A 13,811-nucleotide genomic window follows, 5' to 3' on the forward strand; every position below is an offset into this window, starting at 1 on the left:
TAGAGGAGCATCTGATTACCTTTGAGAGGATTCACAGAGTACACCAGATTCCTGGTGCACAAAAATGACTGTCTTGCTTCTCAAACTCTCTGATAAAGCCTTACACGTGTTTAATTATATGGATCTGTGGGAGGCTCTGGTTTATGATCGGTGCAAGGAAACTATTGAAAATGTTTCAAATCCCCCGAGGCATATCGCCTACAGTTTAGAAACCTCAGCAAACATGATCAGATGAGTCACGGGAACTATGTTTATAAAATGGGATTATTTAAGCAAGTGGCTAAGGGGTAAAGGGGCAGAGGGTTGTGAAAAGCTGGTCGACATGTTTGTTCACAAGCCATTCTTTGATGCCTGCAGCACTGATGAAGTAAGGGCTGCAGTGTGGGATAAAACCCCAATGACTGTAAAAGATGGAGCTGATCTATAGGTGCAAGACCATTTGTGGAGCGCATGCCACAGAGGGATGGGCAACATCCCGGCATAAAGGAAGGTCCCTGATTTGTCCTGGGGAAGAAGGCAGGAGAGGTAGGTCTAAATTCATACCACCCCAGAAATGGTCCCCTCCTGGCAACATCAATAACAGGTTCCCAGTCCAGTGGGATGGTCCCAGAAGCTGTTACCTGTTTGAGTCTAGTGAATGCATGAGGAAGCAATGTGCTTCCTACGTGGAATCCCAATGCCAACCCTGAACTGGGCAGTTTAAGGAATCCCCGGTCCAGAGCCCCCCAGGGTCCGTGAGAGGGTCCCAGTTAATTTTGTCCAGTTTGACCTACTGGAGGTGGACAAAGATGCCAAGGTAAACAGCAGAATGTGCCGAGGCTGGAGGGACACAGGGGTCCATGACCCACTTGTCAAGGAGGATATGATTAAGGAGTCTGATGTGCTCCCAGGAGAGAGGGTAAAGCCCTTGGCCCTGGGGTAATTCAAAACCATAGAATCATAGAATATAAGGGTTGGAAGGGACCCCAGAAGGTCATCTAGTCCAACCCCCTGCTCGAAGCAGGACCAATTCCCAGTTAAATCATCCCAGCCAGGGCTTTGTCAAGCCTGACCTTAAAAACCTCTAAGGAAGGAGATTCTACCACCTCCCTACGTAACGCATTCCAGTGTTTCACCACCCTCTTAGTGAAAAAGTTTTTCCTAATATCCAATCTAAACCTCCCCCACTGCAGCTTGAGACCATTACTCCTCGTTCTGTCATCTGATACCATTGAGAACAGTCTAGAGCCATCCTCTTTGGAACCCCCTTTCAGGTAGTTGAAAGCAGCTATCAAATCCCCCCTCATTCTTCTCTTCTGCAGGCTAAACAATCCCAGCTCCCTCAGCCTCTCCTCATAACTCATGTGTTCCAGACCCCTAATCATTTTTGTTGCCCTTCGCTGGACTCTCTCCAATTTATCCACATCCTTCTTGAAGTGTGGGGCCCAAAACTGGACACAGTACTCCAGATGAGGCCTCACCAATGTCGAATAGAGGGGAACGATCACGTCCCTCGATCTGCTCGCTATGCCCCTACTTATACATCCCAAAATGCCATTGGCCTTCTTGGCAACAAGGGCACACTGCTGACTCATATCCAGCTTCTCGTCCACTGTCACCCCTAGGTCCTTTTCCGCAGAACTGCTGCCTAGCCATTCGGTCCCTAGTCTGTAGCTGTGCATTGGGTTCTTCCGTCCTAAGTGCAGGACCCTGCACTTATCCTTATTGAACCTCATCAGATTTCTTTTGGCCCAATCCTCCAATTTGTCTAGGTCCTTCTGTATCCTATCCCTCCCCTCCAGCGTATCTCACACTCCTCCCAGTTTAGTATCATCCGCAAATTTGCTGAGAGTGCAATCCACACCATCCTCCAGATCATTTATGAAGATATTGAACAAAACCGGCCCCAGGACCGACCCTTGGGGCACTCCACTTGATACCGGCTGCCAACTAGACATGGAGCCATTGATAACTACCCGTTGAGCCCGACAATCTAGCCAGCTTTCTACCCACCTTGTAGTGCATTCATCCAGCCCATACTTCCTTAACTTGCTGACAAGAATACTGTGGGAGACCGTGTCAAAAGCTTTGCTAAAGTCAAGAAACAATACATCCACTGCTTTCCCTTCATCCACAGAACCAGTAATCTCATCATAGAAGGCGATTAGATTAGTCAGGCATGACCTTCCCTTGGTGAATCCATGCTGGCTGTTCCTGATCACTGTCCTCTCATGCAAGTGCTTCAGGATTGATTCTTTGAGGACCTGCTCCATGATTTTTCCAGGGACTGAAGTGAGGCTGACTGGCCTGTAGTTCCCAGGATCCTCCTTCTTCCCTTTTTTAAAGATTGGCACTACATTAGCCTTTTTCCAGTCATCCGGGACTTCCCCGGTTCGCCACGAGTTTTCAAAGATAATGGCCAATGGCTCTGCAATCACAGCCGCCAGTTCCTTCAGCACTCTCGGATGCAACTCGTCCGGCCCCATGGACTTGTGCACGTCCAGCTTTTCTAAATAGTCCCTAACCACCTCTATCTCCACACAGGGCTGTCCATCTCTTCCCCATTTTGTGATGCCCAGCGTAGCAGTCTGGGAGCTGACCTTGTTAGTGAAAACAGAGGCAAAAAAAAGCATTGAGTACATTAGCTTTTTCCACATCCTCTGTCACTAGTTTGCCTCCCTCATTCAGTAAGGGGCCCACACATTCCTTGGCTTTCTTCTTGTTGCCAACATACCTGAAGAAACCCTTCTTGTTACTCTTGACATCTCTGGCTAGCTGCAGCTCCAGGTGCGATTTGGCCCTCCTGATAACATTCCTACATGCCCGAGCAATATTTTTATACTCTTCCCTGGTCATATGTCCAACCTTCCACTTCTTGTAAGCTTCTTTTTTATGTTTAAGATCCGCTAAGATTTCACCATTAAGCCAAGCTGGTCGCCTGCCATATTTACTATTCTTTCGACTCATTGGGATGGTTTGTCCCTGTAACCTCAACAGGGATTCCTTGAAATACAGCCAGCTCTCCTGGACTCCTTTCCCCTTCAAGTTAGTCCCCCAGGGAATCCTGGCCATCCGTTCCCTGAGGGAGTCGAAGTCTGCTTTCCTGAAGTCCAGGGTCCGTATCGTGCTGCTTACCTTTCTTCCCTGTGTCAGGATCCTGAACTCAACCAACTCATGGTCACTGCCTCCCAGATTCCCATCCACTTTTGCTTCCCCCACTAATTCTACCCGGTTTGTGAGCAGCAGGTCAAGAAAAGCGCCCCCCCTAGTTGGCTCCTCTAGCACTTGCGCCAGGAAATTGTCCCCTACGCTTTCCAAAAACTTCCTGGATTGTCTATGCACCGCTGTATTGCTCTCCCAGCAGATATCAGGAAAATTAAAGTCACCCATGAGAATCAGGGCATGCGATCCAGTAGCTTCCGTGAGCTGCCGGAAGAAAGCCTCTTCTACCTCATCCCCCTGGTCCGGTGGTCTATAGCAGACTCCCACCACTACATCACTCTTGTTGCACACACTTCTAAACTTAATCCAGAGACACTCAGGTTTTTCTGCAGTTTCGTACCGGAGCTCTGAGCAGTCATACTGCTCCCTTACATACAGTGCTACTCCCCCACCTTTTCTGCCCTGCCTGTCCTTCCTGAACAGTTTATAACCATCCATGACAGTACTCCAGTCATGTGAGTTATCCCACCAAGTCTCTGTTATTCCGATCACGTCATAGTTCTTTGACATCACCAGGACCTCCAGTTCTCCCTGCTTGTTTCCAAGGCTTTGTGCATTTGTATATAAGCACTTGAGATAACCTGTTGATCGCCCCTCATTCCCAGTATGAGGCAGGAGCCCTCCCCTCACAGACATTCCTGCCTGTGCTTCCTCCCGGTATCCCGCTTTCCCACTTACCTCAGGGCTTTGGTCTCCTTCCCCCGGTGAACCTAGTTTAAAGCCCTCCTCACTAGGTTAGCCAGCCTGCTCGCGAAGATGCTCTTCCCTCTCTTCGTTAAGTGGAGCCCGTCTCTGCCTAGCACTCCTTCTTGGAACACCATCCCATGGTCGAAGAATCCAAAGCCTTCTCTCCGACACCACCTGCGTAGCCATTCGTTGACTTCCACGATTCGACGCTCCCTACCTAGGCCTTTTCCTTCCACGGGGAGGATGGACGAGAACACCACTTGCGCCTCCAACTCCTTTATCCTTCTTCCTAGAGCCACATAGAGCCATAGAGCCATGGGATCTCTGGCTCACACTGAGCTTGTGGGGGAAGGTTTAAAAGGAACTTTAAGGCGGGGGTTCTCCAGAATATACCTGTAGATGTGCGAGTGGGGAATGATATTATTTCACTGCCTAGGGCTGTTAATATTGTGACCTGCAGCAAGAGGGAGTGTCCCCCTGGGGTCCCAGACACACACCCTGCAGAGGGGGAGGCAGCTGACGTGGGAGGTGAGATCTCCACACCCTTAGCAGCAGAGAACAGCAAGATGTCCACAGGGGAGGGGGATGAGGGGCAGCCCTCAGTATAACCAAGGCCAGGAGGAGATTGCTGCAGGACAGAATACATGGCTTCCACAGAGGCAGCAGATTGGTGTACACTGCAGGTGTCTGGAAGACCAGGGACTGGACATGAGAGTGTAACAAGGTCATAGAGTTGTAGAGTTGAAGGCCAGAAGGGCCCAGCAGGGCATCCAGTCTGACCTCCTCCATTCCACAGGTCACTAACACCACCCAGTACCTGCACGCTACACCCGGCAGGTGGGGTGTGCTAACTGCTAGCCTGCAGAGGGGAAGAGTAGCAGGCTTGCGGAGCCTGGATCAGAGCACTTGGGTTGCCTATAGAATTGGGAGGCTTTCTTCTGGTGGGCACAGAAAAGCCTCTCTTATGCTGTATGTAGGTGGTAGTGATTCACCCTGGCCACCTGGGGTAACCCCCAAAAGTGTCACATGAACCTACCTACTGTGTGTAATCTATCTAATCTAATCTACATGCCTGTCACTGTAGCAAAGTCTAGGAAGCTTTTCTGAAAAGTTTGTGCATAATTGGTTCATCTATTTTTGAATTAGAAGAGAGGAGAAAAAAACCTCTTTTTTCCCCTTTAAACAATCCTGGGTCAGACACTCAGCTGGTGTACATCAGTGTAGCCGTGCTGAGCTCACCAAGGCGATGCTGATTTACATCAGCAGGGGATCTGACCCCCTGACTCTCAAGGATGGCGATGGTTAGAAAAACTGCTGAAAATGGCTTGTTTGGATCAAGAGACCTTGCTCCCCTCCCAGCTACAGGAGAGCGAGCTGGATTCCATTCTGCCTCCCGCATTGGCCAAATGTCCCTGGAATGATGCTGGAGGCAGTCAGGCCCCTGTTGGGTCTCCAGATACCAGGTGGGGCTTGCAACACTGCCAGCAGCTAGACAAATCAGCTCCTGAACCAAGAGCTGGGCATGCTGGCTGTACAATCCTTAAGAGTCAATACGGAGCCCTGCAATGTTAATGTAATGTGCATGGCCTGCAGAGAACTGTAAGGGTTTGAACCTTCTCAGCGGGAGACACCATTTAAAGCAAGAGAAGCAGCGTAGTTAAATGGGGGAGGAAAATGCTGCTCTCCTCGCTGGTCTCACTGCACGGATGGGAGAGAACCACTGCTGAGCCTGCAGTGAAATCAGTTAGGCCAGTGGATTTCACTGAGGCCGCTTCTCCCTATTGCCAAGTGCATTTCCAAAAGACAGAGACTGTCCCATGGACATCTCCTCTTCCAGTGAGGACAGTGGGAATGAGACATGAGAATCCTAACAGGTTATGATCTCCATGCTTTCTCAGCATGCAGTCTCCCCACATAGCCTGCAGCCTCCTCTGCTCTCATCTCTCCTGGTCAGTTTACACCTGGGTTCTGGCACGAATATTTTTCAAGTGTTCCAAATCTTTTTCCTGTCTTGAATCAGGACAAAAAGTCAAAATCTTGAAAATATTTGTGAACCCAAAAACCAATTTTTTCCCCATTTCAGGTCAACCAAAACACCAGGTTTCCATTTTGACTTCTCTCCCACTTTTAAAAAAACCTTTCTTTCAGACTGATTAGCTTACATTTCAAAAGTCGTCTCACACCACAACACTGGAATTTGTTGTTTTGGAAACGTTGACGTGAATTATTTCGACAATTTCAAAACTTTTTCCTTTGACATTTTTCCAGTTGGGAAAGGCGTGGGCCCCAATCCTGCTATGTGAACAGCCTCAGTTTCAGCATATTGGCATTTTTGTTATGAAAAATCGAGGCATGGAAAAATCCCATCCCGCTCTCATTTTGGCCTCCTGGTGTTTCTGGTTTGAGTAGCATAACCAAATCTGATCCTGCCCGATTTTATAGGATAGAGGCACCTGTTCCATAAAAGAGGGTCGACACTGAAGCTGGGAAATGCAGTTCCCAGCTTAAGGAGTCATACCCACATTAGTGCTGATTGACTAGCATGCTAAAAATAGAAGTGTAGCCACAGCAAGCACGAGTGGTGGGAAGGGCTAGCTGCCCCGGTAGGATCCTGTCTGATATGCTAGGTATATATTTGCTGCGGCTAGCCCCGCCCACAGCTTGCCCCCCCACCCATGCCAATGATCTGGTTTTAGCACACTAGCTCCATCAGAGCTAGTGTGGGCATATTTACTTGAGCTAGGAATTACGCCCTAGCTCAAACTGTAGACATACCCACAGACATGAAGCAGCCCTGCAGGGGGCTGGGAGGGCCTTGGGTGATTGAAGGCTAGTTGTTCAAATGGCTCTTAAGTCACATAGGCGCTTTGGAAAATCCTACCTATGATGACGCTGTGTTTGCAACGTAGCTGAGTTAATAATGTTGCTGCAGACCTTGGACCAGAATCCAGCCTCGGTGATGCATGTGTATCCTCACTGGTGGTCGATGGGTTGTATTGGTACAAAGGGGAACAGAGTTTGGGCTGTCTACTTGTATCACTATCACGGTAGCACCTGAGGCTCCAATCAAGCTCACACTTAGTGAGAGACTGCCCGTGCCCCACAGAGCTTACACCCTAAACAGACAAAGGGCAGGAGAAGGGAAGGATCATCCCCCCGTCGGACACATGAAGAACTGAGGGCCAGAGAGGTGAGGTGACCAGCCCTTAGTCACACAGGGGGCTACAGTGGAATCAAGAATTGAACACACAGCCGTGGCTGAGGCCCAAGCCAACGCCACCAGCCATCCTCTCACTTTGTGGCCTGACTGTGCTTAAACTCTCAGCTTCTTAATGCCACCTTCATGTTCTGCTTTTAATGTAATAGACATGGTGTTTGTTTTATTGCAGCCCAGCATGAGGGAATAATTGACTCCCTGCAGCATGCAGTAATAATAATGAGATTACCATGTCAATGTATCATCATTACCCTAATGGGGGGAGAGTTATAGATACTTAGTGTAAATCAGATTTACAACAGATTTATTTTTTGTAAGTACCGCCTGTAATTTTGTCTTTACAAATAAGGGGCCAGCTCCCCAACTGGTGTAAACTGGCTGTATCTCCATTGGAATCAATGGGTTAGATTCTTCCCCAACTGACGTAAATCAGCATCATTCCACTTGAGTCAATGGGCCAGATCCCCAGCTGGTATAAATTGGCTGTAGCTTCACTGAAGTCCTTGGAGCTTGGCTGATTTAGACCTGCTGAGGGTCTAACTCAAGGTTAACTAGTTCTTTGGTTAGGACTCGGGGCGACTCAGCCTTGGAATACATGTGCAATGAGTGTTTGCTGTAAGATCAGAAGGCGCTATATCCAAAGCATAGATCCCATCTTACTGGGCCCGATCTTGTCTCCGTTACTCACACAAGCAGCCCCATTAAAGCCAATGGATGTACTCTCCTGAGTAAAAGTCACAGGATCACTCCCCACAGCATGAGATATTTTTCCTCCACAGGACAACTTTGTTGTAGGTGGAGATTACACTCTACCTGGAACTGCAGAGCACTGAGCCTTTCATTTTATTTCCCTATAAACAGAGTTTCATTAGATTCAAGTTCACCCTAAAGCAGGTTCTGCTGTACACTGGAGAGACAAGTGTAGCAGAAAAGCTTAGGCAGAGAGATCCATTAGACACAGTGGATGGCTCATTTCCTTGGTATCCCAGTTGTTGGCTGGATTAGCAACTCTTGGATCATGTCAAGTCAGAGCCGAGACTGTGGCTGGGCTGGTTGCAGAGTTTAGTGCCAGATCCGAACTTTCCCAGAATTCCAGTGCCTTTTGGGACTTGGGGTTTCTTCTAGGATTGGCTGTAGTATGGAGTAGTTCTTTGGGAGGCTCCCCCCGTGCGTATGCAATGAATGACTAGTGTTCATATTCCATGGCCGTTCCGGGGCCAGGAAGACATGTTGGAAAGTCACATGGCTTTTGGGATGGGCTCTCATCGGCATAGGGTGATGGAGCAATAGGAGGCTGTGGGAAAGGCGAGGAGACCGAGACACTGAGGTGTGGCTACTGCAAGCAAAGTTGTTTCAGCTTGTTTTTTTATTGATGGATGAACCTTTGTTTAGTTAATAGAGTTACCTGGAGGGCTGGGGAGGGGGGTGGGGGGGCTCAGTGAATGGTTACCGGGCTATGGGGCCTTTCGCCTCCAGGCCACTGGTTTGAATTTAGGTAGGCAGGTTCCCATCTGACATCTGTTTGGTGGCTTGGGTGGGATGAATTCAGTGGTCTTGGCCCACTTCCCAGTGGATATGTATCTACGTCATGAAACCAATCAATATCCTCTTGACAGCAGTCTCAAAAGAGAGCTTGAGGCTTGAATGGGGCAAGGACCGTGAACTCCCACCCTTCCATAAAGGTGATCTTTCCAGGTCAGAGATGAGGAACAGCACTGTTTTTGTCAGCTGTTCCATATCAAGTGGCAGGACAAGGTCAGCAACGAGGATATTCATAGCTGAACCCAGAAACTGCCTCCCATCAGCACAGGTTTGGGTTCGGTGGCTTTCTAAGTGCAGACATATCATCAGGAGGGAAGATCAATGAATTATGAAGTGTGTGTATCAAGGAATGCTGCTACACAACTGGCAAGGTCATGGGTACCAAGTGCTTCAGTGGTGCAATAGGACTGCCGATGGTGGACACAGACTGACTATCCAGCCTGACCGCCTTAAGGACCTAGCTAGAGATCAGTCTGGGTGGTGCCCAATCTGCAAGGAAGCGACATTCCTTTGGGATTTGCCTTGATGATGATGACAGCGATGGGCCTTGCTCATACTGTGCATGCTGGGGATTAACAGAAGATGTCCCACTCCAGGGCTGTCAATCTAGCATCTTTCACCAGCACTAACCTCACATGAACATTTAAATAGTTAACTGGGGTGGAGGGGGAAGGTGAGCAGCCTCTTCTGGCTCAGGGAGAAGAAGACTTTAGACAGACCACTTGACCTGAGCTCCCCGATGTGATCACTTATTACTAGGGGTTGGCCTCTCAATTGCCTCGGCTTGCCCACGGGCTTTCGGGCCATCTTTACAGTTAGAGCTGCGCAGTGCAATAGCTGGGCTCCGTGCTGCTAGCTGAAGGCTGATTCCTTGCCCAGCAGTGTTCCTTCTGGAGCATCTGGGAGTGGTGAGACACGCTGTCCCGATGCAGCTCAGCTGTTCTCGTTCGAGGCAGCTGTTCTCAAGTCGGTGTAAAAGAAGTGGTGGCTCTTCTGCCAGTGAAATCCTAACTGCACTGGGAAGGACAGACTGGTGTCTAACAAGACACTTGTGGACAAGATTCTGGACTCAGTAGTGGTACAGGGCTGGAGGAATATCTAGACAGTCCTGTTCAGCAATGAAATAGCTGCCCAGATTCAGTCGGGGACACAGCACCAAGAATCCCCTTGCTAGCGTCAGGGATGATTTACTCACCACTTTGCAAACACAGAGCTGTCCTTGATGGGGTTATTAGATCTATGGGCAGATGTGGATACTGTGGATAGTTGGATGCTACTGCCTCACCTAGATGATTAGCGGAGCAACACTGGGAATGCACTGGACTGGTACCAGTCGTGTCTGCACGCTGGGAATTTCTGGAGAAGAGGCTGAGAGACATCTGCACAAGCTTAAAAAATGTTAGGTATCTATTTGAACCCAACCCGTGGGGCTCACTCTCCACCGTCCAAATCAGTATCACACACACTGCTAGAAAGGAGTCTGGAACTTCTCTGGATCTCCCAGTGGCCATGAGAACCACGGAATTCTATTCTGCTGTCTTGTGGCTTTCTTGTACCTACATCCACTCAGTGCTGTCACAAAGCTATAGGCTTTTGTGCTTCACCTCTTATGTGGACAATGGCTAGATTTCCATCCCAGTGATCTAGGTGATGGACCTGGCTTCCCTTTTCATGCCATTTTGCTCACGCGGGAAGACGCCAAATTCCCCATGGGTGTGATCCATTGATCCCAGTGGAGCTGCGCCTGATTATCCTAGCGATGGATGTGGCTCCGTTTCCCTAACTGGATACATCAACATTTTTTTATGGACAAAGCTGAGATGTTGCTCCTGTTTCCGACATTTGGCTCCCTATCCTCATGTGCCCTGAAGATGGTCCTGGCCATGCTATAGCGATTCCCTGACTTATGCATAGTTTCTCACAGTAAATCAATTCCCGATCCCTGTAGGCTTCACCTGATTCCAGGATCTTCACAGTCCAGAATTCTCTAGGTGGCAATGGAGGCATGGGGCACTTTCTGGCTTGAGCACCATGAGCTTGACACTCTAGACAGGGTATTGTTGATGAGTTTTCCTCCCCTACAGCACCATCATTTCCACATTATGCCCTCTGTGTGAGGGACTCCTCTGTGTGCTGAGAGATGAGTTCACGAGTCTCTTATTTCTGTTTAAGCCACTTCCTGACTTCCCCGTTATACTCCCAAGACATGGTTGGCATTAACGTCCCTTCTTACGAATGGACAGTTGCCCTCTCTCCTTGCCTGGGGCTACGTTGCTTTGGTGGCACCAGTTCCAATGGTCTGCAGGATTCCCTTTTCTTCGCCTCAAGCTAGTGCAGGACAGAGGGGCTCTGAGCCGCCATGTTGCTGGGGCACGATATTTGGGGTGTTTGCAGTGAACTCTGCAGAGAGCTTTTGGGATTCCCCAATTGGCTCTGTTGGCTGTGGTGTTGTGTGACACCGTGATCCCTGTGGAAGGTGCAAAATGGATCGCCAAACCCCAGAAATGCCTTGCAGAGCCACCTAAAAGACACAGGCATTGGAAAAAGGCCCAGGAGATCAAACGATTGTTGCTTGTATTAGCAGCTGGCTGATGAACAGGGAGCAGAGAGTAACTGTTAAGGGGGAGACCTCTGAGCAGGGAGCAATATCAAGGGAGGGAACCTCAGGAGTCAGTGCTAGGATTCCCATCACTTAATATTCTCCTTGACAGGCTAGGGGAAGGGGAAATTCACGAGCTTTGCCTCTGATGCCCAAATCAGCCATAGCAAATGCAGGAGAAGGGGAAGCCAGCAGCAAAGGGAGCTGGGGAGAGCAGCGCTGCGGGTGCCTGAGGTTCAGTAATGCCATGTGAGGCCATCTGCCTTGGCAGAGGAAGAAGTGGAACAGAGACAAATGTGGGAAGGGACCAGTTATCTACAGAGCAACAAGGCTGGGAAAGACCCAGGGAGGAACAGCAGCTGAGTGGCTCCATTGTGAGAGGAGTCAGTGCCGGCCTAGGATTGGGTGGATCGGGATCGTGTGACATTAAAGATAGGGAGGAAATAACGCTGTTTCTTGTTTGTCCTGGCTCTTCCTGCTAACACAATCCAGCTGGGTCAAAGCCCTGAGGGGCACAATTGCCACTGCAAGCCTAATTTGAGCAGGCTACTACTACGCCCTTGTGGGGTCAGAGTCAGGCAGCTGTATGTGTACGTGAGGGGGAAGAAGGGTTAACATACAACCAGCCGTTTGCGCACACAGTCCTGGTTAACTGCGTGTACAGACTAGGCATGCAACTGCACATGCATTTTTGTACGTACACAATGGAGTGCCTGGAATATCACCTCCTTTGGGTCTGAGTCCCACCGCTGGTGTGTGTCCGGCCTGCTATGCTCTATAGCTCCTTGTCAATATCACAACAGCCAAGCCATTCCAGCCTCCCCTGCCCCTACCATGCATGAATCTCTTCTTACACCTCCCTGGACAGTTCCAGCCCCTTCAGTGACCTAGCAGCTTTGTACTGATGGGTGATTGAATGCACTTGGCAAGAACTAACTTGGGAGCAGTCAGGGGGACAAAGCCCCTCTCTGTGAAGCATTACCATCCCCGCGTGGCCCAGCAGGGGTTAACAGTGTGCCCCAGGCTCCTGTGAGCCCTCTTTGCTTTGGCTGTGTCTCTCCTCCACTCTGTGAGTCCTTAGCGAAAACACTGGCCAGTGCTGGAGCCAGAACAGACCCCAGCCGGACCCCACCTGACACAGCCTCCCAATGCTGACAATGCCCATTACCTATATCTGTGACATGTGTGGATCAGCTGCCCTTATGGCCTCTGCCAGTGGTATGTGCTGGTGGCCTAAGCCCTTAGTGCATGTCCACGGCCTACATGCATGTGTGGCACCTGTGCATACGGCCTATGGCAATGCTGTGAGGCTGTGGCCTATGGCAATGCTGTGAGGCTGTGGTCTATGGCAATGCTGTGTGCTGGAACAGGCATTTTAAATGGAAGTGTTCAAGCCCTCTCCCTGTCCCAGAGGTGGGAATACAAAATATCCGTGGTGTGCCCCTCTGAGCGCTGCGCTGGGATGCTAGTGAAGGTCCCGCCTTGGCCTCCCATAGCCCCTTCCCCTCTGTGCTAACAGATCCCACTTTCCTGCCACCCCTGTGACCTGCTCCCCCATCACGCAAGCCCAGGAGAGCTGTGGCCCTGGGGCTGTCTGGGGGGGGGACACACCTTGCCAATGACATCGTTGCGGCTCAGCCTGTCCTTGTCCATGACGGTGATGATGATGGTCGTCTCTCGCAGCTTCTCGGTGGGGATGTCGAAGATGAAGGACTCATTGAAGACTGGGTTCAGGCACCGCTTCATTACCACCGTCTTCTTCTTCTCCACCCTCTTGTCCTTGTACATCAGCCACACCTTGACGTAGGGGTCTGCCATGGAGAGGAGAGGTCAGACACAGTGCTCTTAGGCCAGGGCAGGGCACAGTGCTGTTAGGCCAGGGCAGGGCTCTTCCCGCTTCTGCTCCTTAACTTGGCCTATCCTCAGGTTTTCTGCCTCTCACACCAGGGCCCTCTCTTTCAGCTGGTGGCCTGCAGCCTCCTGTTCAGTGCAGGAGAGAGGGATCTGTGGGGCAGCTCCCCTTTTCGCTGCAGGATGTATTAGGGAGCTGAAACAGGCCAGGGGGACTCTTGAGTTCCTCCCACTGTGGGACAGAAGGGACTCAGAGCTGACCGTTCCCTCTGGAAGACAAAGGAGGACTCTCTCCCTGGTGTGGGACAGAGGGACTCTGGACAAGTTCCTCCCTGAGGAGAGGCAGAGGGCCCCAAGGTGAGGAAGAATAGATTGCAGTTACCCTGCACCTTACTACGCTGTGGAGAATGGCCTCTGCCAGTACCCCTGGCTCAGTACAGAAGAAGGGCCCTGATTGCCAGTACCTGAAGTCCCCCCGATGTCCATGGCTTTCAGATTCCGTGCTTTGATGATATTCACAATGATGGAGTTACCGGAAGGGTTGTAGCAAAGGGACAGGAGGAGTTCTCCCCGACTTCCCTGCAGAGAGGAGAGGTTGTTATAGACTGGCAGAACTCCCTGGGACACCAGCTAGCCTAGCTCAACCAGAGCACCTCGGCGGCCCTGTCCCCACAGAAACCACCTTCAAACATATTTATGGCTGTAACATGCTTT

At 50.2% G+C, this 13,811-nt stretch overlaps 1 protein-coding gene across 13 annotated transcripts in view; it reads right to left on the reverse strand.

Annotated features, from left to right (window-relative positions):
- The window catches only part of SYT7 (synaptotagmin 7), a 181,070-nt gene that overhangs the window by 12,105 nt on the left and 155,154 nt on the right, over positions 1 to 13,811 (reverse strand). For 12 of the 13 annotated variants that reach the window (XR_007357058.2, XR_007357061.2, XR_007357059.2 and 9 more), the window contains 2 exons: positions 13,562 to 13,676; positions 12,858 to 13,057 (listed from right to left, as the gene is read on the reverse strand). Coding sequence is in view for 6 of the 13 variants with exons in the window: in XM_048852658.2 (XP_048708615.1) it covers positions 12,858 to 13,057; positions 13,562 to 13,676 (315 nt within the window). In the remaining 7 variants the exon portion in view is untranslated. Of the gene's footprint in view, positions 1 to 3,933; positions 4,178 to 12,857; positions 13,058 to 13,561; positions 13,677 to 13,811 lie in introns of those variants that run through there. The other variant, XM_048852656.2, reaches the window with a different exon arrangement.

This window comes from Caretta caretta, chromosome 6 (assembly GCF_965140235.1).
Source record: "Caretta caretta isolate rCarCar2 chromosome 6, rCarCar1.hap1, whole genome shotgun sequence".
Taxonomy (NCBI): Eukaryota; Metazoa; Chordata; order Testudines; family Cheloniidae; genus Caretta; species Caretta caretta.